Source organism: Pantherophis guttatus, chromosome 16 (assembly GCF_059756535.1).
Source record: "Pantherophis guttatus breed Tessera chromosome 16, ASM5975653v1, whole genome shotgun sequence".
Taxonomy (NCBI): Eukaryota; Metazoa; Chordata; class Lepidosauria; order Squamata; family Colubridae; genus Pantherophis; species Pantherophis guttatus.
This window is the reverse complement of record NC_142078.1, coordinates 4,420,744-4,447,322: the sequence shown is the minus strand read 5'-3', so window position 1 is coordinate 4,447,322 and position 26,579 is coordinate 4,420,744. Positions and strand designations below refer to the sequence as shown.

General features: G+C 47.2%; 1 protein-coding gene across 1 annotated transcript in view; it reads right to left on the bottom strand.

Moving 5' to 3' along the window:
- The window catches only part of PSMB7 (proteasome 20S subunit beta 7), a 35,852-nt gene extending 28,029 nt beyond the window's left edge, over positions 1 to 7,823 (bottom strand). Inside the window, exons 1-5 of the mRNA XM_087879893.1 lie at positions 7,691 to 7,823; positions 6,312 to 6,405; positions 6,109 to 6,206; positions 5,281 to 5,421; positions 3,370 to 3,485 (exon numbers count right to left, since the gene is read on the bottom strand). Coding sequence (XP_087736019.1) covers positions 3,370 to 3,485; positions 5,281 to 5,421; positions 6,109 to 6,206; positions 6,312 to 6,405; positions 7,691 to 7,764 — 523 coding nt within the window. The 5' untranslated portion in view covers positions 7,765 to 7,823. The remainder of the gene's footprint in view (positions 1 to 3,369; positions 3,486 to 5,280; positions 5,422 to 6,108; positions 6,207 to 6,311; positions 6,406 to 7,690) is intronic.
- Between the last annotated feature and the right edge of the window lie 18,756 nt (positions 7,824 to 26,579).

Below are 26,579 nucleotides of genomic sequence, written 5' to 3'. Positions count from 1 at the left end.
AAGAAGGAAGGAGGGAGAGAGGGAGGGAGGAAGGAAGGAGGAGAGAGGGAGGGAGGGAGGGAGGGAGAAAGAAAAAGAAAGAAAGAAAGAAAGAAAGAAAGAAAGAAAGAAAGAGGGAGGGAGGGAAGGAAGAAAAAAGGAGGAAGGAAGGAGGGAGGAAGGAGGAGGGAGGGAGGGAGGAAGGAAAGAAAGAAAGAGGGAGGGAAGGAAGGAAGAAAGGAAGGAAGGAAGAAGGAAGGAAGGAGGGAGAAAAGAAAGAAAGAGGGAGGGAGGGAGGAAAGAAAGAAAGGAGGGAAGGAAGGAGGGAGGAAAGAGAGAAAGAAAAAGAAAGAAAGAAAGAAAGAAAGAAAGAAAGAAAGAAAGAAAGAAAGAAAGGAAGGACGGAGGGAGGGAAGGAAGGAAGAAAGAAAGAAGGAAAGGAAGAAAGAAAAAAAGAGGAAGGAAGAAAGGAAGAAAGAAAGAAAGAAAAAAGGAAAGGAAGGAAGGAAGGAAGGAAGGAAGGAAGGAAGAAGATAAAGGATTTGCTGGATAAAAAGAAGCAAAGGAACACAACAGGATTAATTTAGGAGGCGGAAGAGATGCTGGTTCCCGTCTGAGAATCCTCCTCAAATGGTTTCTTTCCTCTTGCTAAGTCCAGGGAAGAGTCATTCGTAAGAGAGTCAGTATTTCAGAGCAAACAAAACCAAATTTTTTTAAAAAAACGACCCCCAGAGCTCCGTGGACAAGATCTTTGCTGTTTTGGTTCACTAATCACTTGCTACGTACTTACTCTCTTCTCTCTCACACACACACACACGCATACAAAGCAAGGTAATTTATGGTTCAGCGGCTTAATAATTTATATGTTTCAGGGCAACATTTATAAATATTAATCCAATTTCATCTTTTATGTTAATTCGTATAAGAGGCGGAATAGAATATGACATCATAAATCCTATAATAGCGTTCTTTCAAAAAGCAAGGGGGGGGGAAGAAAAGCTGTATGCACAGAATAAATAATGCAATATTTATTTGTAGGGTATGGTGGCACCATCTATTGGCCTGAAAATGGTCTCGCTCGATTAAAACCTCCGATCTGCAGTAGTTCCAACTGATCCCCTCACCCCACCCCGCGCTTGCTTGAAAGAGCACACAGAAAAAGGAATTCTGCCACTGCGGTTAGTCGACTTGTGACCACAATTGAGCCCCAAATTTCTGTCGCTAAGCGAGACAGTCGTTAAGTGAGCGTCGCCCTCCATTTCCTGCCAGAGTTGTTAAGGGAATCACTGGCGTTGTGAAGTTAGTAAGGTAAAGGTTCCCCTCGCACATGTGTGCCAGTCGTTCCTGACTCTAGGGGGCGGTGCTCATCTCCGTTTCAAAGCCGGAGAGCCAGCGCTGTCCGAAGACGTCTCCGTGGTCATGTGGCCGGCATGACTCAACACCAAAGACGCACGGAGCGCTGTTACCTTCCCACCAAAGGTGGTCCCTATTTTTCTACTTGCATTTTTTTTAAAGTGCTTCTGAACTGCTAGGTTGGCAGAAGCTGGGACAAGTCACGGGAGCTCACCCCGTTATGCGGCGCTCGGGATTCGAACCGCTGAACTGCCGGCCTTTCGATCAACAAGCTCAGCCTCTTAGCCACTGAGCTGCCATACTTGTTAAGTGAATCTGGCTTCCTCGTGGACTTTCGCTTGTCAGGTCGCAAAAAAAGGGATCATGTGATTCCCCCACGACGCTGCGACTGTCATAAATGTGAGTCGTTTGCCAAGCGTCCGTATTTTGATCATCACGCAGCCATGAGGTCCCTGCAACAGTCGTTAAGTGTGAAAAACGGTCATGAGTCGATTTTTCCCCGGTTCCGTTGTAACTTTGAAACGGTACTAAACGAAATGTTGTAAGTCAAGGACTACCTGTATGGAACCTTTTGGCACCCCAAAAGATTCTTTGGGCTGATAAAAGACTTTGTCCAAACAAAATCTGAATTTTGCACAAGGTGATAGGTGGGGAAATAGTCCAATCCTCCAGTCATCATTTCTATTTATAACTGGAGCATATTATTTCTGATCATATATGAGGTTTTTTTTTCTGGCTTTTTCTTGGGCGAGGCTTTTTAAAGAAATTAAGGATAAGCGAAGGATGAGTTGGAATTCAGGGAACCAAACTCAGAGAAACACACAAGCAAATGGTTATATTGCCACCGTCTCTTGCATCAATTCAATTCGGGGGGGGGGGGGGAAAGGGCATTAAAACAAAATTTCTCAGTTGAGGAATCCATGAAGGGCCCGAACTAAAGAAACTGAAATGCTCTTCACGTACAGGTAGTCCTTGACTTACAAGACCATCCGGTTAATGACCATTTGAAGTTACATCAGCGCTGAAAACGGCGACTGGTGTCCATTTTTTCCCGCACCGGTGACCGTTGCGGCATCCCCAGGGTCAAAATCCAGACGCTTGGCAACTGACTCAGATTTATGACGAGGGGATTCGTGCGATCCCCTTCTGACAACAGTGCATGGGGAAGCTAGATTCACTGAACAACTGGGTTACTAACTTATCAATTTGCAGTGATTTTATAGAATTATAGAATAACAGAGTTGGAAGGGATCTTGGAGGTCTTCTAGTCCAACCCCCTGCTTAGGCAGGAAACCCTACACCACTTCAGACAAATGGTTATCCAACCTCTTCTTTAAAAACTTCCAGTGTTGGAGCATTCACAACTTCTGGTGGCAAGTTGTTCCACTGGTTAATTGTTCTGACTGTCAGGAAATTTCTCCTTAGTTCTAAGTTGCTTCTCTCCTTGATGAGTTTCCACCCATTGCTTCTTGTCCTGCCCTCAGGTGTTTTGGAGAATAGCTTGACTCCCTCTTCTTTGGGGCAGCCCCTGAGATATTGGAACACTGCTATCATGTCACCCCTAGTGCTCACTTAACAACTGTGGCAAGGAAGGTCGTAAAATGGGAGGAAAATTCTCTTAAGAACCGTCAACATGAATTTTGGGGCTCAACTGTGAGCATAAATTGAGATGACCTTTATTCTTTCACTTCCTCCTTAGGGCCATTTTAGGAAGCTGGCCTACAATCTGGTTTCCTCCTCCCCCGGAAATAAAAAAAAAATGTTTTATTTCCCCTGGAAATAATAAAAAAAAACCAAATCCAGCCTGAGTGAGGAAATTCCTCTTCCTCCAATTCTTTTCAAGAGTCTCCAGAGGGGATCAAAGGCACCGTTAAAGCAGCCGAGATTTTCCGCTTTCTTTTTCTGCCCTATTAGCTGAATCATCGGAAGGACGCGGGGATGGGGTGGGGGGGGGGGGGAGAGAATTAAATGCTCTGGGCCCCCACTAGGGGGCAGCACAGACACCTCAACTCCGTAGCGCAAAGGAGCGTGACTCACCCATCGTGACGTAAGGCAGCTTGTCGGTCGAGCCGTGAGGATAAATGCTGTACAGGTGACACCCGGTGACGTCCACCCCACCGAGAACCAAAGCTGCGCCGATGTATCCCTGGTACCTGGAGCATGAATCAAATCAAATCAAGAAACATCACAGCCTGGATAATCGTTTGCCTTGGCCGTTCTCCAACCCGCTTGTAAATTTCTCAGTTTGAAAAGCAAGGAAAATGGGACGTGGGTTTAAAATGTGGGTTTTTATTTCTTTTTTTCCCAAGTTTTTTAATTTTATTTTACATGTACACATCACTGCATGCGCAGTGTGGCACCTGGGTAGCATCGATCTTGGTGCAAATAAGAATAATTAACATTAATGGTATTTGTTACGTTCATCAAACTTACGTAATTTTACTGTTAATACACATGTTTGTATTACGTTATAGTCTTTCCTTGTTTAATTATTCAATGTTTCAATATATTATTCTAATGCCAATCGCCATATTGGAGCATTCACAGAAGTTGTGAATGCTCCAACACTTAAAAATGTTAAGAAGATGTTGGATAACCTTTTGTCTGAAGTGGTGTAGGGTTTCCTGCCTGGGCAGGGGGTTGGACTAGAAGACCTCTAAGGTCCCTTCCGACTGTTATTCTATTCCTATTCCATTCCAATTCCATTCTATTCCTATTCCATTCCATTCCAATTCTATTCCATTCCATTCTAATTCTATTCTATTCCTATTCCTAATTCTATTCTATTCTAATTTACACATACATAATTCCATTATTCAATTTCTAATCTTCCCTCCGATTATTGCTTTTATCGCATTATATAAAAATGTGTATATTAATAATCCCCCCTCTCTCTTATTTCTATCTCCATTCTAATTTTAATCCTATCACCATTATATTTTAAACAAGACATTTCCTTTTTATCCCTCATCTCTTATCCAAGTTAACGCTTTGACTCTGATTCGCTTTCATTTTAATAAAAAACAATAATATTAATCATATTGTGGGTTTTTCATGTTGCACGCTGACCGGAGTCCCTGCGTGTGAATTGGGCGGCTACAGGTAATCCTCGACTTACGACCACAGTTGAGGCCAAAATTCCTGTTGCTAAGGGAGACATTTGTGAAGTGAGTTTTACCACCTCGGTTGCCAGAGTTATTAAGCGAATCGCCGCCGTTGTTAAATTAGTCAAACGGTCGCTCAGTGAATCTGGCTTCCCCACTGACTTGTCAGAAGGCCGCTAAAGGGGAACACGTGATACGGGTCAATTGTCAAAAGCGTCTGAATTTCGATCACGTGATTTTTTTTTTTTTAATTTGATTTATATGCCGCCCTTCTCCGGAGACTCAGGGCGGCTTACAGTGCGTTAAGCAATAGCCTTCATCCTTTTGTTTATTTATACAAAGTCAGCTTATTGCCCCCACAAACTGGGTCCTCAATTTACCTACCTTAGAAAGGATGGAAGGCTGAGTCAACCTTGAGCCTGGCGACATTCGAACCTGCAGTAATTGCAGGCAGCTGTTCTTAATAACAGGGTGCTTTAGACCACTGTACTACCAAGACCAATGGTAAGTGTGAAAACTGGTCATAAGTCACTTTCTTCGGTGCCGTTAACTTTTGAATGGTCACTAAATGAACTGTTGTAAGTCGAGGACTAACTGTATATAAATTAAATAAAGCTGCCTTGGTTTTTCCTACAGAGCTGTGAGTTGCGTGTATCCTCCAGTTTTGTACGCAAACCGGACTGTGCAGTTGAAATCCTGCCTCTCTTTATTTTCCCCCACATAAATTGTGCTCACAGTTGCCATCTTGAATATTTTAACTCCTCCCCAAAGAAAGCCTCTGAAAGGTGTGGAGGGAAACCTTCTCCCTCCCGCTAACAATCCCGCCCAGGCAACGATTAGGTACCTGAAAAGCATCTGCTTGAGCATCCGGTTGGCCGTCACGACTCTCGGAAGCCGGCCAGTTGAAAGGGAGTGAAGCTCCATGTTTGAAGAGATCATCTGGGTGGTCATTTCGGTGTCCGCAGCTGTTCCGGCTCCACAGCAGCTGCAAGAGTAAAACAGCATCATTTTATGCATCTGAGTCCCACTGAAACCAATCAGCCTCTTCCACCCCAAGGCACCTTACTGTCAGACCTGCCCAGCCAGGGCTCTTAGGAAAGAAAGACCCTCGACTCCATTTGAGTGAAGTGATTGGTTCTTTTCTCAAAGATTGCTGGCTGCGGTAAAGTCAGGCTGTATCTAAGTTTCCCGCGTGAAACGTTAGAAATTTTTTCCCCTCATCCCAGCCCTCCCCACAGGATCAGTTCATCTTCAGCCAATGAAGAGCCACAAAAGAGTTTTGAGATGTTTGGGGCAGTCCGCATTCCATTCTCAAGGTGCGTGGCTTTGTATGCTGGCACAACCTAGTTCCATGCTTCTCTGGTCTTCATCAAACTGTCATTTCTCCCCTTCCTATTTCAAACCCCATCACAATCCCAAACATTATTGCCCATCTGTTGCCCCCCCCCATGCCGCCTCCCTCCTAGCCTTTGATGGCAGGATGCCAGCAAGGCGCCAAGGCAAAGATAGCAGAACCGACACTTGCTTTACGCAACACCCAAAAGCATTCGAGAGGATAGAGATCATGTCATCACATGTCGCTTGCCACACAATTCACGCCCACATCTTCTCCTTCGACGAGGAGGCTCCATGCACAAACCCCAGTCCTTCCCACCCCGATTCGGGAGCTTACTAGATGTTGGGAGCAATGAAATGGATCTTGGCACAGTTCTTGTCGGCAACCACCATCCCTTCGGTAGCCCGGGTGTCTGCCCCCAGCACGATACCATCCTGTGAGGATGGAGAAAAGAGGGTTCAGGCTGCATCTTGGCACGAAACCGAGGGAGATTTGCCCTCCACACACACACACCCCGAGAGCCGCAGCATCAGCATTACCTTGTACACCACGCCGGCTATGGTGGTGCCCGTCTTGCGAGCGGTGGGCAGCCGAAGACCCTTCTGGGCCCCCTCCGATTCCAGCTGGGCATTCCTGCAGCAGACGAGAAGCCAACATGAGATGAGTCACTTGTCAATAACAGTTAACAGAGTTGGAAGGGATCTTGGAGGTCATCTAGTCCAACCCTCTGCTCACGCAGGAGACCTGTACTAGGGATTCGAACTGTTGACCTTTCTGGTTGACAAGCTCGATGTTTTTAGCCACTTGGGCCACCTAGTGAGCCTCAAATCTCAATCAAATCATGGATTGATATGGCTGAGTCAATCAAATCTCAATCAAATCATGGATTGATATGGATTGATATGGCTGAGTCAATCAAATCTCAATCAAATCATGGATTTATATGGCTTGATATGGCTCAGTCAATCAAATCTCAATCCAATCTTGGATTGGTATGGCTCAGTCAATCAAATCTCAATCAAGTCATGGATTGATATGGATTGAAATGGCTCAGTCAATCAAATCATGGATTGATATGGCTCAATCAAATCATGGATTGATATGGCTCAGTCAATCAAATCTCAATCAAATCATGGATTGATATGGCTCAGTCAATCAAATCTCAATCAAATCATGGATTGATATGGCTGAGTCAATCAAAACTCAATCAAATCATGGATTGATATGGCTCTGTCAGTCAAAACTCAATCAAATGATGGATTGACATGGATCGATATGGCTCAGTCAATCGAAACTCAATCAAATCATATATGGCTCAGTGAATCAAATCATGGATTGATATGGCTTTGTCAATCAAATCTCAATCAAATCATGGATTGATATGGGGAGGGGGGAGACCTATGTTTGCCCCCCTCCCCACCTGGGGCTGGAAAAACCGAAGTGCAACCCAAGATCAACTCAAAGGGGGGGAAGGGCTGATTTTGGAAGGGGAGGAGCCACCCTCGCATCCCCCACCCCCATTAGGGGGCGATCCCCATCCCCTCTGCCTGCCCAGAGGCGCCCTTTCGCTTTCCCGGACTCCAACTCCCAGCATGCCTCAGCGTGGCCCCCAAGGGCGGGGCCGCTGGGAGCAGTAGTTCCGAGCGGGCCCGGACAAGCCCTCGGCCCGTCAGTCGCCGGGAACCGCCACAAACCGCCGGGGAGAGGCTAGAGGGGTTTTCCCCGGACGGGAGGAAGCGGCATCCGGCCTGGCCGTCGAGCTCCGGGCCGGCTTGGGCTGAGGGGAGCCCGGCTCCTGAGTCACGGCCGCCTCGGGCCTGGCCTGAGGGGCCTCCCGACGCCTCTTTCCCGGCCCTTCCGCCGTTTTCCTCGGGCCTCCCGCCCGCCCGACTCCCCGCCCGACTCTCCGCCGCCTCACCGGGCGCAGTTGTGGAAGGAGAAGCCGCCGGTCGCCGGCATCGAGGCCTCCTTCAGGAGAGAGAGCGACGCCATCTTGGCCGGTTGTGGAGAAGGCGGGGCGAGCGTGGGGGCGGGGCCACGTCCTTAGCCACGCCCCCTCCATCCCGCCGCCGCCGCCGCCGCGCACGTGGGCCGGTTGTGGAGAAGGCGGGGCGAGCGTGGGGGCGGGGCCACGTCCTTAGCCACGCCCCCCGTCCCGCCTCCGCCGACGCTGCGCACGTGGGCCGGTTGGGGATGGATGGAAGGGCGGAGATGGGCTCTGTCGCACAGCCCCCAAGGGATCCATCATCCCCAGCCAGAGCTAGGAGTGTCACGCAACCTTATGCAGTTCAAGGGCCCATCATCCCTAGCCAGAGCTGAGCTGTCTCAGAGCCCTGTCCAGGACAAGGAATCCATCATCCCCAGCCAGAGCTGGGAGTGTCACACAACCTCATGCAGGGCAAGGGATCCATCATCCCCAGCCGATGCTGGGCTCTGTCGCACAGCCCCGTGCGGGACAAGGGATCCATCATTCCCAGCCGGAGCTGGGAGTCACACAACCTCATGCAGGGTAAGGGATCCATCATCCCCAGCAGAGCTGGCAGTGTCAGAACCTCATGTAGGGCAAGGGCCTATCATCCCTAGCCAGAGCTGGGAGTGTTGCACAGTCCCATGCAGGACAAGGGATCCATCATCCCCAGCCGGAGCTGGGAGTGTCACACAACCTCATGCAGGGCAAGGGCCCATCATCCCTAGCCAGAGCTGGGCTATCGCACAGCCCCGAGCAGGATAAGGGATCCATCATCCCCAGCCGGAGCTTTGAGTGTCATGCAGCCTCATACAGAGCAAGGGATCCATCATCCCCAGCCAATGCTGGGCTCTGTCGCACAGCCCCGTGCAGGGTGAGGGATCCATTATCCCCAGCTGGGGCTGGGAGTGTCACGCAACCTCATGCAGGGCAAAGGATCCATCATCCCCAGCTGATGCTGTGCTCTGTCGCACAGCCCTGTGCAGGACAAGGAATCCATCATCCCCAGCCAGAGCTGGGAGTGTCAAGCAACCTCATCATTTAATTTAATTAATTTAATTAATTCAATTTATATGCCGCTTCTCTCCGAAGACTCAGGGCGGCTCATCCCCAGCCGATGCTGGGCTCTGTCGCACAGGCCCGTGCAGGGTGAGGGATCCATCATTCCCAGCCGATGCTGGGCTATCGCACAGCCCCCAAGGGATCCATCATCCCCAGCCGGAGCGAGGAGTGTCACACAACCTCATGCAGGGCACGGGACCATCATCCCTAGCCAGAGCTGGGCTATCACACAGCCCAGTGCAGGATAAGGGATCCATCATCCCCAGCTGGAGCTGGGAGTGTCACATAGCCCCATGCAGGACGTCTTAGCCACTGAGCCACTGCGTCCCTCATTAATACAATTGAGCGGGTCCAGACATATTTCACGAGAAGAGTTCTCCACTCCTGTTCTGTCCCCAACCACACGCACACACACCAACAGACGTTCAGGAGTTAAAGACCAAACCAGCCGGCAAAATCCTTTTCCTTATGATAATGGAACTTGGCAACAACCTAGTGGCTGCCTGCCAAGAGTTTATTATTTACAAAGAGGAGAGATAAGTTCTCCCCGCTTCTGGTACATCAAAGGAAAGCAGCTCAATAATTACGGAATTAAATCAAGTCCAGAGATACTCCAGCAAAGTCTTAAAGCAAAAGTTCGGCAATGCAGAATGGCGTGGAAGCTTTCAGCTTTGTTCATCACAAGGTTTGACTGGCCACCACGCTCCCTTTTATATCCTGTGGGGTGTGGTCCAGTGACTCAGCCTAATCTCGGGCACGCCCTTCTGTTGCGCGCGCTTATCTCTGCGACGCTGGCGTGGATCCAGCCAAGACTCATTACCCCCATCACTGTCCACTTGTGGCTGCGTGGACGTGCTTGGCCCCGGCCCTATCTCTTGCCCTTCGGCGGACACTGAAGGCATTGCCAGAGAGGAGGGTCCTGGAGAGGAAGGCCTTGCCAACTCCTCTCCTTCACTCTCGGAGTCCTCTCCTGACGATGACACAGGCTCCGGTAACGAAGCCACAACAACTCCTCTGCTCACAACAGAATACCTGATGCCACCAGGCTGGAAATTTTGAACCTGGACAACCTAGAACTACACCGTCTGACCTAAGCTTAGTACACAAAATTATCTACTACAACATCCTACCTGTCAAGGACTACTTTAGCTTCAACCGCAATAATATGCAAGCACACAATAGATACGAACTCAAGGTAAACCGCTCCAAACTCGATTGCAGGAAATACGACTTCAGCAACAGAGTGCCTGAAATGCACTACCTGACTCCGTGGTTACGTCCTCAAACCCCCATAACTTTAACCATAAAACGGTCTACCATGGACCTCACCCAGTGGTGAAATCCAAATTTTTTTACTACCGGTTCTGTGTTGGCGTGGCTTGGTGGGCGTGGCAGGGAAAAGATACTGCAAAATCTCCTTTTCCACCCCACTCCAGGGGAAAGATACTGCAAAATCTCCATTCCCATCCCACTCCAGGGGAAAGATACTGCAAAATCTCCTTTTCCACCCCACTCCAGGGGAAAGATACTGCAAAATCTCCTTTTCCACCCCACTCCAGGGGAAAGATACTGCAAAATCTCCTTTTCCACCCCACTCCAGGGGAAAGATACTGCAAAATCTCCTTTTCCACCCCACTCCAGGGGAAAGATACTGCAAAATCTCCATTCCCATCCCACTCCAGGGGAAAGATACTGCAAAATCTCCATTCCCACCCCACTCCAGGGGAAAGATACTGCAAAAATCTCCATTCCCACCCCACTCCAGGGGAAAGATACTGCAAAATCTCCATTCCCACCCCACTCTGGGGCCAGCCAGAGGTGATATTTGCCGGTTCTCCAAACTACTCAAATTTTCCGCTACCGGTTCGCCCGAACCTGTCAGAACCTGCTGGATTTCACCCCTGACCTCACCCCTTTCCTAAGAGGTCTGTAAGGGGGCATGCATAAAGCACACCAGCGTTATAATCATGTTTACACTTATATCTGTTCTCTAATACATGCTTGACAAATAAATAGAATAAATAAATAAATAAAAATCCAGGTGGATGTTTCAGCCGAGGGAATCTGGCGCCTTCGCACCCTTTAGTGAGATGTCACAAGTTGGGGAAACTATGTTGACTTCTCCCATCTGATCAAGTTATGCGCCGTCTTTAATGCTCCGGCGTGAGTGACAGTTGCTTCTTCGGGCGGAAAACCGGAGCATAAATCTTGCATGGGGTTACCAATCGGGTGGCTGAGCTAGAGACCCTTGAAGTCTTCTCACCTGAGGAATGGCCACGAGCGCAGGGCCCTCAGCGCCAGCGCAGCCTACGGCCAGCCAGGCTCTAATTGGCTGAAGGGGACGTCCGGAGAGAGAGAGAGAGAGATGGATAACCACAACCCGGCCTGGCGCTGACCTCCCGGCCCTGCTGGGATTTGACCAAGGCTGGGAACAACTGTCTGATTTCTCCCTGAGAAATCTATTACTGCAAGATAAATATATATTTTTGAAAAGCCGCATAGACCGTATCAGAGGATACGGACGTTCTCACTGGAATGGAAACTCAGGTAATCCTGGGGTGGCGGAGGGAAGTATATATCAGTGGTGGGTTGCCCCCGGTTCAGACCGGTTCGCCAGAACTGGTAGTAAAACCGGCGGGAGGCTCCGCCCACTGACCCTGACGTCATCAGGAAGCATCTGCACATGCGCAGAAGAGTGAGCGAGGGAAGTGAGCGCACGCGCTCGGCCCCATTGCAAACCGGTAGTAAAGGTAAGTAGAACCCATCCCTGGTATATATGTATGTATGTGTGTGTATGTTTATGTGTGTAGATATATACACAGTATATCTATCTATATATCTACAGGCTTAGTTCAGTTTCCAGTCCACCAGTTTGTGTGTGTGTGTGTGTGTACATATATACACTGTCTGTCTGTCTGTCTGTCTATCTATCTATCTATCTATCTATCTATCTATCTATCTATCTATCTATCGGATTAGTTCAGTGTCCATTCCGTGTGTGTGTACATATAAGTATAACTTTATTGTTATTGTACGTATATACACAGTATACCCATACAATGAAATTCACATAACATCCAAAGACCAGGCCCAACACACATAACAATCCGCAAACACACACAGACACACACCACAAATTCCCCCTCCCTCTCTCTCCCCACTCCTGGGGGAAGGATACTGCAAAATCCCCATTCCCTCCCCACTCCAGGGGAAGGATACTGCAAAATCCCCATTCCCTCCCCACTCTATGGGAAGGATACTGCAAAATCTCCATTCCCTCCCCACTCCAGGGGGAAGGATACTGCAAAATCCCCATTCCCCCCCCCCAACTCCAGGGGAAGGATACTTTAAAATCTCCATTCCCTCCCCACTCCAGGGGAAGGATACTGCAAAATCTCCATTCCCTCCCCACTCCAGGGGGAAGGATACTGCAAAATCCCCATTTCCCCCCACCACTCCAGGGGAAGGATACTGTAAAATCTCCATTCCCTCCCCACTCCAGGGGAAGGATACTGCAAAATCTCCATTCCCTCCCGACTCCAGGGGGAAGGATACTGCAAAATCCCCATTCCCCCCCACTCCAGGGGAAGGATACTGTAAAATCTCCATTCCCTCCCCACTCCAGGGGAAGGATACTGCAAAATCCCCATTCCCCCCCCCCACTCCAGGGGAAGGATACTGTAAAATCTCCATTCCCTCCCCACTCCAGGGGAAGGATATTGCAAAATCTCCATTCCCACTTCAGTTTGGGGCCAGCCGGAGGTGGCATTTGCCGGTTCTCTGAACCGCTCAAAATTTCCACTACCGGTTCGCCAGAACCTGTCAGAACCTGCTGGATTTCACCCCTGGATAAGAACCAATCAGAACATTCGACCTAGGTTCAACCAAGTGTTTTTTCAGCTACTCCCAGGGAATAACTGGGGCAGGTTGCAAAATCAGCAGCTTCTCCGCTAAATTAGTTGCCGAAGGCTTCGAAATACCGCAGCTTATTACACAGCAAAGTCTCCTTAATTGAGATGGAAGTTCTCCTAGCCAAGGGACCCCAGGCAGGCACTGAGCAATGTGCTGCAACATCTGTGTGTGTGTGTGATTGTGTGTCTTTGCAGCTGCCTAGTTCTTGTCTTGCCATTATGGGATATTTTTCAGAGATGTAGCTTTGGGGTTTTCCTTGATTGGCCGACCGGTAGCAGCTGGGGGGGGTGGGGGGAAGGAGGTCTGGGGTTCTGGAAATAGAAGCCCACAATAGGAGCTGCAGCAGGTTTTGAACTCGGGACCTTGCCAGAACGGGGCCGTTTCGTTTTCTTAAATCAGGATGCCAATCCTGGTGCAATTGCTGGTTTTGCCTTCTGGAGGGGGGAGGGGAGGTCTGGATTTGTGTTCCCTGCCCAGTTCCTCCCTGAAATTACACCTCCCACGCTTATCCCTCCCCCAAGTGAAGGTATTATGGACACACCAGAAATACTTCAGAGGAGAAGAGAAGGAGAAGGAGAAGTTAAGAGAAGAGAAGAGAAATCAGAATAGAATAGAGTAGAGTAGAGTAGAGTAGAGTAGAGTAGAGTAGAGTAGAGTAGAATAGAGTAGAATAGCATAGAATAGAATAGAATAGAATAGAATAGAATAGAATAGAATAGAATAGAATAGAATAGAATAGAAATCAGAATGGAATGGAATGGAATGGAATAGAATAGAATAGAATAGAATAGAATAGAATAGAATAGAATAGAAATCAGAATGGAATGGAATGGAATGGAATAGAATAGAATAGAATAGAATAGAATAGAATAGAATAGAATAGAATAGAATAGAATAGAATAGAATACAAATCAGAATGGAAATCAGAATGGAATGGAATGGAATGGAATAGAATAGAATAGAATAGAATAGAATAGAATAGAATAGAATAGAATAGAATAAGGAATAGAATGGAATGGAATGGAATGGAATGGAATGGAATGGAATAGAATGGAATAGAATGGAATAGAATAGAATAGAATAGAATAGAATAGAATAGAATAGAATAGAGAATGAAATAATGGATGGGGTGGGGTGGGGTGGGGTGGGGTGGGGTGGAGTGGAGTGGAGTGGAGTGGAGTAGAGTAGAGTAGAGTAGAGTAGAGTAGAGTAGAGTAGAATAGAGTAGAATGGAATAGAATAGAATAGAATAGAATAGAATAGAATAGAATAGAATAGAATAGAATAGAATAGAATAGAATAGAAATAGAAATAATGAATAGGATGGAATGGAATAGAATAGAAATAGAATAGAATGCAGAATAGAATAGAATAGAGTTTGAAATAGAAGAGAAGAGAAGAGAAATCGGAATGGAATGGAATGGAATGGAACGGAACACAGAACACTGAACAGGTTACAGAATAAAATAGATTACTGGAATAGAATAGAACAGAACAGAATAGAATAGAATAGAATAGAATAGAATAGAAAAGAATAGAAAAGAAAAGAAAAGAAAAGAAAAGAAAAGAAAAGAAAATAGAACAGAACACAGAACAGGTTACAGAATAAAACAGATACTAGAATAGAATAAGAAGAGAAGAGAAAAGAGAAAATAGAAGAGAAGATAAAATGGAATGGAATAGAACAGAGCAGAGAACACAGAACAGGTTACAGAATAAAACAGATTACAAGAAGAGAAGAGAAGAGAAAATAGAGAAGATAAATCGGAATAGAATAGAATGAGGAGAGAACAGAACAAAACAGAACAGGAAGGGACCTTGGAGATCTTCTAGTCCAGCCCTCTGCTCAAGCAGGAGAACCTATACTATTTCAGACAAGTGGCTGTCCAGTCTCTTCTTAGTTTAGCAGCCGGGCGAGACGCTGTCCGGTTTTTACACGGTTTTTCTTTTTGTCGTGGCGCTGTGTTTTCCCCCATCTTCCTCTTCCCACCCACCCCCTTTTTTTTTTTTTTGGTTCACTTGGATGAAGTTAAACTGCCGTCTCCCGCTCTCTGTGTGTGTGTGTGTGTGTGTTTGTGTGTGTGTGATGGAGGGGCATCAGATACGGCTTGGCATCCAAAACGTTTGAGCAGTTGGTGGCGAGACCTCCGGAGGGGAAAGAGAAAACAGCAGGTTTTCGCTAGAAGGGACGTCGGGTTTTATTTCCCTCTTGGTCCAGAAGAAGGAAGCAGATGCCGCCGGATTATTATTACTTTACCTCCCTTCCTATCCTCCCAGGTAGGAACAGCAGATGGGCAGGTGAGGCTGTGGCGGCTCCCTGGCTGGGCGAGAGCGCCCCCTGCTGCCCCCTTGCTCTTCCTTGGCAAGCCTCCGTCACAAACGGACTCTGATTTCAGCAGCAAGACTACCGGTATATATCGCATGCACAAAAAATGGAAGCACACCTTCGATTCCTACCACGGATGGACGAACGGTGGCAGAAGCTGATGGGAGTTTGGCCCAAGCAGCAAAATTGACTATTTTGGTTTAAAGAAAAGAATAGAAGGGCTTTTTTGTTCCCACGCAGAGACTGCGTCTGAACTTTGCGCATGACGCGGGAAAGAATGAAACTTTGATTTTTGGGGGTTTTACCGATTAGATCAGGGGTGTCAAACTGGATTTCTATGAGGGCCAGATCAGCAGTGTAGTTTTCTGTGGGGAGGAGGGGGAGAGATGAGACAGACGCCTCCTGCAGCACCCTGCTGGCCAAAACGGGATGCGGGGGAGCTGTGCACGGCCCCCCTCTGCCCCGTTTTCGGCCTGAATGGCCTCCTGCAGCACTCTGCCAGCCGAAAACGGGCTGAAAACGGCCAGAAAATGAGCTACGCACGGCCTGTTTTCGGCCTCCATGGCCTCCAGCTGCACTCTACCGGCTGAAAACAGGCTGAAAACAGCCAGAAAATGAGCTACACCCAGCCTGTTTTCGGCCTCCATGGCCTCCAGTAGCACTCTGCCGGCTGAAAACGGGAATGCTACAATGGTCATGTGAAAAACAGTCATAAGTCACTTTTTTCAACGGTCACTAAATGAGCTGTTGTAAGTCAAGGACTACCTGTATTATTTTTACAAATAACTCAATCACTGAACATATACCTTCCTGCTCCTCTTTTCCCCAAACAACAACCCTGTGAGGTGGGTTGGGCTGATAAGAGAGAGACTGGCCCAAAGTCACCCAGCCAACTTTCATGCCTAAGGCAGAATTAGAACTCACTGTCTCCTGGTAACTGGCCAAAAGTCACCCAGCTGATTTTTATGCCTAAAACAGAACTAGAACTCACCATCGCCCAATGATTGGCCCCGTCACCCAGCTGGCTTTCATGTCTAAAGCGAGACTAGAACTCACGTCTCCTGAAAATTAGTCCAAAGTCACCCAGCTGACTTACATGCTTAAGGCGAGACTAGAACTCACTGTCTCCTGGTGATTGGCCAAAAGTCACCCAACTGACTTTCATGGCTACGTTAAGACTACAACTCACCATCTCCTGGTGACTGGCACAAAGTCACCCAACTGACTTACATAGCTAAGGCAGGACTAGAACTCACAGTCCCCTGGTAACTGGCCCAAAGTCACCCAGCCAATTTTCATGGCTAAGGCGGGGCTAGAATTCACCGTCTCCTGATGATTAGTCCAAAGTCACCCAGCTGACTTACATGCTTAAGGCGGGACTAGAACTCACTGTCACCTGGTAACTGGCCCAAAATCACCCAGCTGGCTTTCATGGCTAAGGCGAGACTAGAACTCACTGTCTCCTGGTGACTGATGGAAAGTCCAACTGACTTACATAGCTAAGGCAGGACTAGAACTCACCGTTCCCTGGTAGCTGGCCAAAAGTCACCCAACTGACTTTCATGGCTACAGTAAGACTAGAACTCACCGTCTCCTGGTAACTGGCACAAAGTCACCCAACTGACTTACATAGCTACGGCAGGACTAGAACTCACAGTCCCCTGGTAACTGGCACAAAGTCACCCAGCCAATTTTCATGGCTAAGGCGGGGCTAGAGTTCACCATCTCCTGATGATTAGTCCAAAGTCACCCAGCTGACTTACATGCTTAAGGCGGGACTAGAACTCACCGTCACCTGGTAACTGGCCCAAAATCACCCAGCTGGCTTTCATGGCTAAGGCGAGACTAGAACTCACCGTCTCCTGGTGATTAGTCCAAAGTCACCCAGCTGACGTTCATGGCTACGGTGAGACTAGAACTCACCGTCTCCTGGTGACTGGCCCAAAGTCACCCAGCTGGCGAGCATGGCTTAAAGGCGGGATTTAGGCTCAGCTTTTCCATTTTGGCCACAATTGTCCAAGGATGTCCTACCAGTTTGTGGAGAGCCAGAGCGAAAGAAGGTCGCTGGAGGCCAGGAGATGGCAGCCTTGCCTTCTTCTGCAAGAAATAGAAAGAAATGATAAAATTGGCCAAACGAACGGAATATATGCTGTCAACTCAATACAGCCCTTTCAATAAGCATCGGGTTGACCTTTCAAGGTTCCGGTTTATCTTATCGCTCCTGGCCAGCCGGCTGGGCAGCTGATCATTAAATGGTGCTTAATAATCAAGGTGTCAGGTTGTCTGAATGGACCCTTCGGAGGCCAAATGGGACACTCAAGGGAGCAAGACGGAAAAATGAGGAGAGAAAGAGAGTAAATGTGATTACTTGTAATCACATTTACACCAAGGAGCAAAATCCTGGAATGCACAGATCCCATTATATCCAGCTAATGATTTGCTTGCAAACAGTTTTTTCCGGGAATGAGGATTTTAATCTATGAAATCTCAGCCATGAGAGTTTCTACAAAATTCAGAGACTTTTTTTGGCTGGGACCTTCAGAAGCAAAACATTTCAAATCGTTATCCTTTTCTTTTTGAAGCTGACAGGCTAACCTTTTCTGTACCAAGTGCCCAAAGCATGTGTGAACCCCCAAAATGCAATGCGCTCTCCCCTGTACATGCGCAAGTGACCCCCCCACATATGCCCCATCCCCCCGCATGCCCCACACCCCCTGCACAAGCAAGGTGTGGTGCTGCACCAGCAGCCTGTGCAGCTGGCACTCGAGTCGGACAGTGAGGAGGCTGGAGAAGATGTGGTGCCAGAGACGGGGATTCAGCCAGGGCCTTCAGAACCTCCAGAAGCTCCCATAAGAGAAGAGGACGAAGAGGAGGAGCCTCTTCTCGATTCACGGGTGAGCAGAGCTGCCAAAAGGCAGGAGTGCCTCCTCAGGAGGAGGTCTCCTCGAGAGTAAGGCTTGGGGCTAATTGGCCGCTCTCTTAGCCTATTTAAGGAGGAACACCGACTGAAGCAAGTTGTAGGGAACAACTTCATTCACTCTTCTTCGCCTCTTGATCTTAATTCTCTTATCAGTTTCCTGCAAATTGCTTCTGGGCTTTCTTGCCGACCATAGTAAAATTACGATTATTTATTCTTTGGATTCTTGTAGGCTGTTAAGACAGTTTCAAACCTTTGTTTGAAAAAAAACTGAATTAATTTAGTAAACTAAGGTTTGTACAGACTTTGTGTGTGCTGCGTTCTTTGGGGTCCGTAGCTGGGGCAGAACACATACGTTCGTCATCACGGGCCCTTTTTCACTCCAAATACCCAGATGCATTTATCAACAGACGTAATTGAACAGTTTTAATTTCGTTCGGGTTAAATTAAATGAATTTAATTTGACCCAAATTAGTTTAATTTAAAAGCGCAACCCGGATTGCGTGCGTTTTTCTGAGCAACCTTACCGTTTCTCTGAGAGGAAATTTGTGTGTGTTTAACAATAAGGACAATGTATTTGAGTTATTGAGTCCTATTTTTTATCGGCATACCCTGACAAGGCAGGAAAAAGCCCGTTTAAGAGTAAATTAAATTAGTAAATATTGGTCACTGCTTCTCAGAAACGTACCGCAACAAAAGAAGGTTGTATTTAGTTTTGGAAAATTCCTGCCTGAGGGGGAATTTCGGTACCGTGTTTCCCCAAAAATAAAACCGGGTCTTATATTAATTTTTGCTCCAAAAGATGCATTAGGGCTTATTTTCTGGTTAGGTCTTATTTTGGGGAAAATACGGTACTAAATGATTCCATCTGGCTGACAGTCATAACTGGAGCTTATTTTGGGGGTGGGCTTATATTACGAGCATCCTCATGCTCGTAATATAAGCCAAGCTCATGCCCTTGTCACCTCCCGCCTGGACTATTGCAACGCTCTCTACATGGGGCTCCCCTTGAGGAGCACCCGGAGGCTCCAACTGGCGCAGAGTGCGGCCGCGCGGGTGGTAATGGGAGCAACATGGCGTTCCCACATAACACCCCTCCTGCACGAGCTGCACTGGCTCCCGGTGGTCTTCCGGGTGCGCTTCAAGGTTTTGGTTACCACCTTTAAAGCGCTCCATGGCTCAGGACCTGGGTACTTGCGGGACCGCCTACTACCACCAATAGCCTCCCACCTGCCGGTACGCTCCCATAGAGAGGGGCTCCTCCGGGTGCCGTCGGCCAAACAATGCCGACTGGCGGCCCCCAGGGGGAGGGCCTTCTCTGTGGGGGCACCTACTATCTGGAACGAGTTCCCCCCAGAGATACGGAGGATCCCGGATCTGCACACCTTCTGCTGCGCTCTAAAGACCTTATTATTTCACCAGGCGGGCCTGGCCTAATTTTCTCCCTCTTTTATAAAAGATTTTTAATTTTTTAATATCTTTTAGTATTTTATATATTCAAATTTTAAAATTGGTTTTAAATAGTTTGGGGTTTTAATTTGTCTGGGCCAAAACTATTTAATTTGATTTTAATTCTACTTTTAAATTTTGTATGTATGTGTCTTATTGTTTGGCTGTGCACCGCCCTGAGTCCTTCGGGAGTAGGGCGGTATAGAAATCGAATAAAATAAAATAAATCCTGAAAAATCATGCCAGGACTTATTTTCCAGTTGGGTCTTATTTTCGGGGAAACCGGGTAATATTTGTGGCTCTTGAATAAAACCACAACTCTCTCCTTAATGAGGCTTCTGATGTGCAGTTACATTATTCAGTAGTTAGTATTTAAAATAAAAAGTCCAGCCAAAGACTTCAAAACAGATCATCTTCAGCCACAGAATTTAAGAATTTATTTTTCCTTCTGGTTTCCTTTGAGCCTCTCAAGGAACTGAACTCCAACGATTGGCTATCCAAGTCGGCAGGTTTCTAGAAGAAAACATATTTTTCGGCGCTGGGAACTGCCAAAGGATCCATTTCTCCGAGCAAAATGGAAAAGGATTGGGGATTTTCCATCGGGGGTTTGATCTCTGCCCCCTAAGTTCTTTCTCTCCCTGTTGAGACATACGAGTCTCTCTCTTTTGTAGACCAAGCACCGGGCGATGGGCCAGGCGAAAGTCAAAAACCTCACTTTTTAACGGCTGCCAAATAGCAACCGAATGGATCAAGAATTTGTCCTCTAAGAGCTGGCGTGATGGGCAAGATTTACAGCCGAAATGGGCCCGCTCCCTGCCCTGAGCTCAGAAGGGACACACATTGTGGGTGAAAAAAAATTAAATTCAACCCTGGAGGCATTTTTTTTTCCTTCTACCTGATGTATTCTCATCATGTTCCTTTTCATTGTGTGTTGTTGTTTTTTAAAATTATCCTATTATTTTACCTCTGTTCTGTTTTACACGCTTCCTTTTTTATTGTTGTGAGTAGCCCCACGGAGAGATCGGCAAGCGAATAAATTTTTTAAAGAAACAATAATTTTTCCGCATTCTCCTTCGCTTTCCCCAAAACCTGATCCCGTCCCCGTATCCTTTTTCTCAGCCCATGAGAGGCTTTTAATTTAATTTTTTAATTGCAAAAGAAAATGACCCATCAGCAGGAATTACAGCACAAATCCTGCCTCAGTTGGTTGTGGGTTTTTTTCCCCTTTTTTTCAGGGAAGTTATGTTTTCCATGTCCATAAATCAGATCGTTCCTTGTGTGTTTTCAACCGTGAATAGCAAATTTATAAAACTATAGCTGTTTTTTTCTTCCAAGATTACTTGCAGTGCCCACACGGTGTGCCAATGGTGTGCAAAATGGCCTGGTGTTTACTTTAAACAAGATAATAATAATAATAATAATAATAATAATAATAATAATAATAATAATAATAATAATAATAATAATAATCTTGTAGGACTTTCAAATACAGACGGATTGTCATTTGGAACACAACACAATCAGTCAAAAACCGAAAGGTACAATTTATTGATATCGCGGTACCAGGAGATGCCAGAGTCGAAGAAAAAGAACTGGAAAAAAAATCACGAAATATCGCAATCTGGCCATTGAAACTACGCAATTATGGATGAAACATGTAACAGTGATACCCATTGTCATCGGGGTACTTGGTACTATGTCCAAGAATTTTATAAAATACATCAAGAAATTGCAGCTTTCTGCAATAACACCAGTGGAACTGCAAAAAACTGCGCTACTCGGAACATCGTACATTTTAAGAAGGTACTTGGTTGATACCTAGGACACTGGCAGCAACCCGTATCAACCATTAGCACCAGTCAATGGTATTTGTGACGCATTTTTAAATGTTCAGTTGACTGAGTTTCATGTTTAATGAATAAAGTATATAATAATGAAGAAGAAGAAGGAAGAGGAAGAGGAAGAGGAAGAAGAAGAAGAAGAAGAAGAAGAAGAAGAAGAAGAAGAAGAAGAAGAGGAGGAGGAGGAGGAGGAGGAGGAGGAGGAGGAGGAGGAGGAGGAGGAGGAGGAGGAGGGGAGGAGGAGGAGGAGGAGGAGGAGGAGAAGAGGAGGAGGAGAAGGAGAAGGAGAAGAAGAAGAGGAGGAGGAGGAGGAGGAGGAGGAGGAGGAGAAGGAGAAGGAGAAGGAGAAGGAGAAGGAGAAGGAGAAGGAGAAGGAGAAGAATTATTATTATTAGAGAGGGAAAACAGGCTGAGGCATCTTCCCTCGGGCACCCTTGAGTGCCAGGGAAGAATGTGGGCAGGGGAGCTCATTTTTCCTACCCCTTGGAGAAACTCCTAGGTTACTCAGTTCTTAAGCAAGAGGGCACCAAAGAATTCAGCCGTGCCCACTGCTCCCTTGCCTCTCCACCCCCCACCCCCAAGACTGAATCAACAGCTGCTGTCCTGCCGCAGCGGCCCACAATGGCTCCTCTTTGGGCAGACAATATACTTGTCATGGGAAAACATAAAACCTGCAATTAATGGAATGGTCTCCGGGCTGCTCTTTTCAGCCCGGACAATGAGAGGCAACTGGGAGAGAAAGATTAAACCCCGCTGCTCTTCCCTGGGAAGCCGGTTCAATGCCCCCACACACACACCCCGAGCGAGATTTGTTTTTGCAAAAATAAAAACTCCCTAACCACGAACCTCATCATTCAGAGGGGAAGCAAAGGGGTCCTTAGAGGGAGCCGGCCACGGAAGGAGGCACAGATCCGTTCCGAATCCCTCCCACTCACCCCCGGGGCTTATCCCATCGATGGCTAATAGACCTAAACAGTTTTATTTTGGATGGTTCAATTAAGTCATTTTAGACTTTTGCGGGCTTAATTACGCCAGGCCAGGCTTTAATTCTTCTCCGAAGGGAGGCTGTCTCTTCTCTCTAGAGATCCAGGTTCTGCATCAGGTACCAAGGCCTGGAAACAATCACAATAGAGTTGGAAGGGGCCTTGGAGGTCTTCTAGTCCAACCCCCTGCTTAAGCAAGAGACCCTATACTAGTGATGGCTAATCTTTTTTCCATCGCGTGCCAGGAAGTGGGGGCGGGGGAGGTTTGCCCATGTATGTGCCACACCCATAATTATATGTGCCCCACCACGCACATGTGAGCACAACCCCCCTTCCCCCCAACTCCTGGCACGTGATGGCATGGTAGACCCATTTTTCTTTCACACTGGCTCCAGATCCTTTCTATGCATCTGGGGAGGGCAAAAACAGCCTTCCCCACTCCCTCAGAGGACGGATATTGAAAAATGGGCCATTTCGGGCCTCCGAGGGGGTGGGGAAGGCTGTTTTCGCCCTCCCCAGATGCACAGAGAGGATCTGGAGCCAGGGAGAAAGAAAAACGGGCCTTTCCCCCCCCCAGGCCCTCTTCTGGTGGGCCCAAAAGGGCCGAAAATCAGCTGACAGAGCTGAGCTGGCGTGCCAGGCAACATGACTCTGCGTGCCACCTGTGGCACGCATGCCATAGGTTCGCCATCACGGCCCTATACCATCTCAGACAAGTGACTGTCCAGTCTCTTCTTAAAAACCTCCAGTGATGGAGCCCTCACAACTTCTGGTGGCAAGTTGTTCCACTGGTTAATTGTCTTCACTGTTGGGAAGTTTCTCCTTAATTTCAGCTTGCTTTTCTCCTTGAGCAGTTTCCATCCATTGTTTCTTGCCTTCTGATGCTTTGGAAAATAAATTGATCCCCCCTCTTCTTATGGGGCAGCCCCTCAAATACTGGAAGACTGCTACCATGTCTCCCCGTAGTCCTTCTTTTCTCTAGACTGGCCACACCCAATTCCTGCTACCGTTCTTCATATGTTTTCATCTCCGGGCCTTTAATCATTTTAGTTTGCTCTTCTTTGCACTTTTTCCAAAGTCTCAACATCTTTTTTGGTAATGCGGTGACCAAAACTGGATGCCGTATTACAGGGGAGGCCTTACTAAGGCTTTACAAAGCGGTACTAAGATTTCATGTGATCTTGATTCTATGCCTCTGTTTATACAACCAAGGATTGTATTAGCCTTTTTGGCTGCTGCTGCCCACAGCTGGCTCTTGTTTAAGGGATCGTCTACTAGGACTCCAAGGTTCCTCCCCCAATGACTGTTTTTGAGCCAGGTTTCGCCTTAATCTGTGCTTGTGTCTTTGGTTTTTCCTGCCCAAGTATCAAACCTTCCTTTTCTCTGATAGCGATCTTCCAATATCTCAGGGGCTGCCCCAAAGAAGAGGGAGTCAAGCTATTCTCCAAAGCACCTGAGGGCAGGACAAGAAGCAACGGGTGGAAACTCATCAAGGAGAGAAGCAACTTAGAACTAAGGAGGAATTTCCTGATAGTGAGAACAATTAACCAGTGGAACAACTGGCCTCCAGAAGTTGAGAATGCTCCAACACTGGAAATTTTAAAGAAGAGATTGCATAACCATTTGTCTGAAGTGGTGTAAGGTTTCCTGCCTAAGCAGGGGGTTGGACTAGAAGATTTCCAAGGTCCTTTCCAACTTTGTTCTTCTCTTCTCTTCTCTTCTCTTCTCTTCTCTTCTCTTCTCTTCTCTTCTCTTCTCTTTTCTCTTCTCTTCTCTTCTCTTCTCTTCTCTTCTCTTCTCTCTCTCCTCTCCTCTCCTCTCCTCTCCTCTCCTCTCCTCTCCTCTCCTCTCCTCTCTTCTCTTCTCTTCTCTTCTCTTCTCTTCTCTTCTCTATAAAATATATGAAGAACAGTTGCAGGAACTGGGTATGTCTAGTTTGATGAAAAGAAGGACCAGGGGAGACAGGATAGCAGTCTTCCCTATCTCAGGGGCTGCCCCAAAGAAGAGGGAGTCAAGCTATTCTCCAAAGCACCTGAAGGCAGGACAAGAAGCAATGGATGGAAACTAATCAAAGGAGAGAAACAACTTAGAACTAAGGAGAAATTTCCTGACAGTGAGAACAATTAATCAGTGGAACAACTTGCCACCAGAAATTGTGAATGCTCCAACACTGAAAGTTTTTAAGAAGAGGTTGGATAACCATTTGTCTGAAGTGGTGTAGGGTTTCCTGCCTAAGCAGGGGGTTGGACTAGAAGACCTCCAAGGTCCTTTCCAACTTTGTTCTTCTCCTCCTCTTCTCTTCTCTTCTCTTCTCTTCTCTCCTCTCCTCTCCTCTCCTCTCCTCTCCTCTCCTCTCCTCTCCTCTCCTCTCCTCTCTTCTCTTCTCTATAAAACATATTAAGAACAGTTGCAGGAACCGGGTATGTCTAGTTTCATGAAAAGAAGGACCAGGGGAGACATGATGGAAGTCTTCCAATATCTCAGGGGCTTCCACAAAGAAGAGGGAGTCAAGCTATTCTCCAACGCACCTGAGGGCAGGAGAAGAAGCAACAATGGGTGGAAACTAATCAAGGAGAGAAGCAACCTAGAACTCACGAGAAATTTCCTCACAGTGGGAACAATTAATCCAGTGAAACGACTTGCCACCAGAAGTCATGAATGCTCCAACACTGGAAGTTTTTAAGAAGAGGTTGGATAACCATTTGTCTGAAGTGGTGTAGGGTTTCCTGCCTAAGCAGGGGGTTGGACTAGAAGACCTCCAAGGTCCCTTCCAACTCTGTGATTCTATTCTATTCTCCACATTAAATTTCATGTGGTTGTATTGTTCAAGAACTGGATCGCTTTGTGTGCAAGACAGTCGTTGACCTTACAACCACAGCTGAGAACAGAATTTGTCTCGCTAAGCACCTTTCTATAAAGGTTACAAAAGGGAAAAGTCTGAACCAGAAGGGGATTCCTGATTTCCAGAGATGTTGTTGGCAGGGACTTTTCTGGGAAAAGGAAGGGAGGGGAGAGGAAGCCGACAATTCTCTGGAAATCAGGCCATTGTAAGAGACAGCTCAACTCTGTTGCAACTTCGGCTTTACCAAAACAGTCGCAGGAGCCAGGAATTCGAGGGGCGGGAAGGGAATCCCCTCTGAACTGGAAAAGTTTGAAAAAGGGTGTCCAGAAGTTTTTACAGATTTATCCTATTTATAGATTTGTTTGTTTTTATGGAGAGCCAGCAACCAGGAGATTGTGAGTTCTAGTCCCACCTTAGGCGTAATCACCTTGGGAGCCAGTCCCTCTGTCTCAGCCCAAATCCACCTCACAGGGCTGTTTTGTTGAGGGGGGAAATAGAAAGAGGGAGGGAGAATTTGGCACGGTCACCCCTTTGAAACAAGGTGGACGGGATGGAAAAGAGTATTTTTTAAAAAGTTGGCTGGGCTCAACGAATGCTTACTTTTGGCATCTCCCACCTTACAAGATTTAATTTAATTTAATTGATCGTATTTCGATGCCGCCCACAACTCCCAAGGGACTTTGGGCAGCTTACGGCAAAAATAATGCGAACATAGAAAAATTATTTAAAAACATTTTAAAAACATTAAAAGCCCATGCACGCCATTCATGGCCGGATCTCGCCAGATCGCAAGAGCGAGATCAACGGCCCCAGGCCTGCCGGAAGATCCAGGTCTTCACCGCTTTCCGGAAGGCCAATAGGGTGGGGATGGTCCGGACCTCAGGAGGTAACTGGTTCCAGAGAGCTGGGGCAGCCACAGAGAAGGCCCTCCTCCGCGGGCCCGCCAGCCGGCATTGTTTAGCTGACGGGACCCAGAGGAGATCAACTCTGTGGGATCTTACCGGTCGCTGGGAGCTATGCGGTAGAAGGCGGTCTCGAAGATAACCTGGCCCTGAGCCATGTAAGGCTTTAAAGAGTAGCCAAAATGAACAAAAATTATTCACCGATGAGTTGGAAATGTGAGGCGGTGTTAGGGACCTTTTATCATATCCGGTGGGAATGCCCGAAAACCTGGCATCGGATAAAGCAATGGCTGGAGGAAATACTAATGCAAAATATAGAATTAAAGCCAGAACTAGGTATTACAATAGATCAGGGGTCAGCAACCTGCGGCTCTCGAGCCGCATGTGGCTCTTTCACCCCTCTGCTGCAGCTCCCTGTCACTCAAAATATACGTCACAACTGCCAATGTGCGACACCCGCCAGCACTCGATTTATTGAGCTTTTCAACCTCCGGTAGGCCAACCATGGATAAATCCAAGAAAAGAAAAGTTTCAGAAGAAAACAGAAGGTTTAATTCAACTACAGATGCTAGTTTTGTGGCCGCTCAAGACATAGTCAGGCACTGGA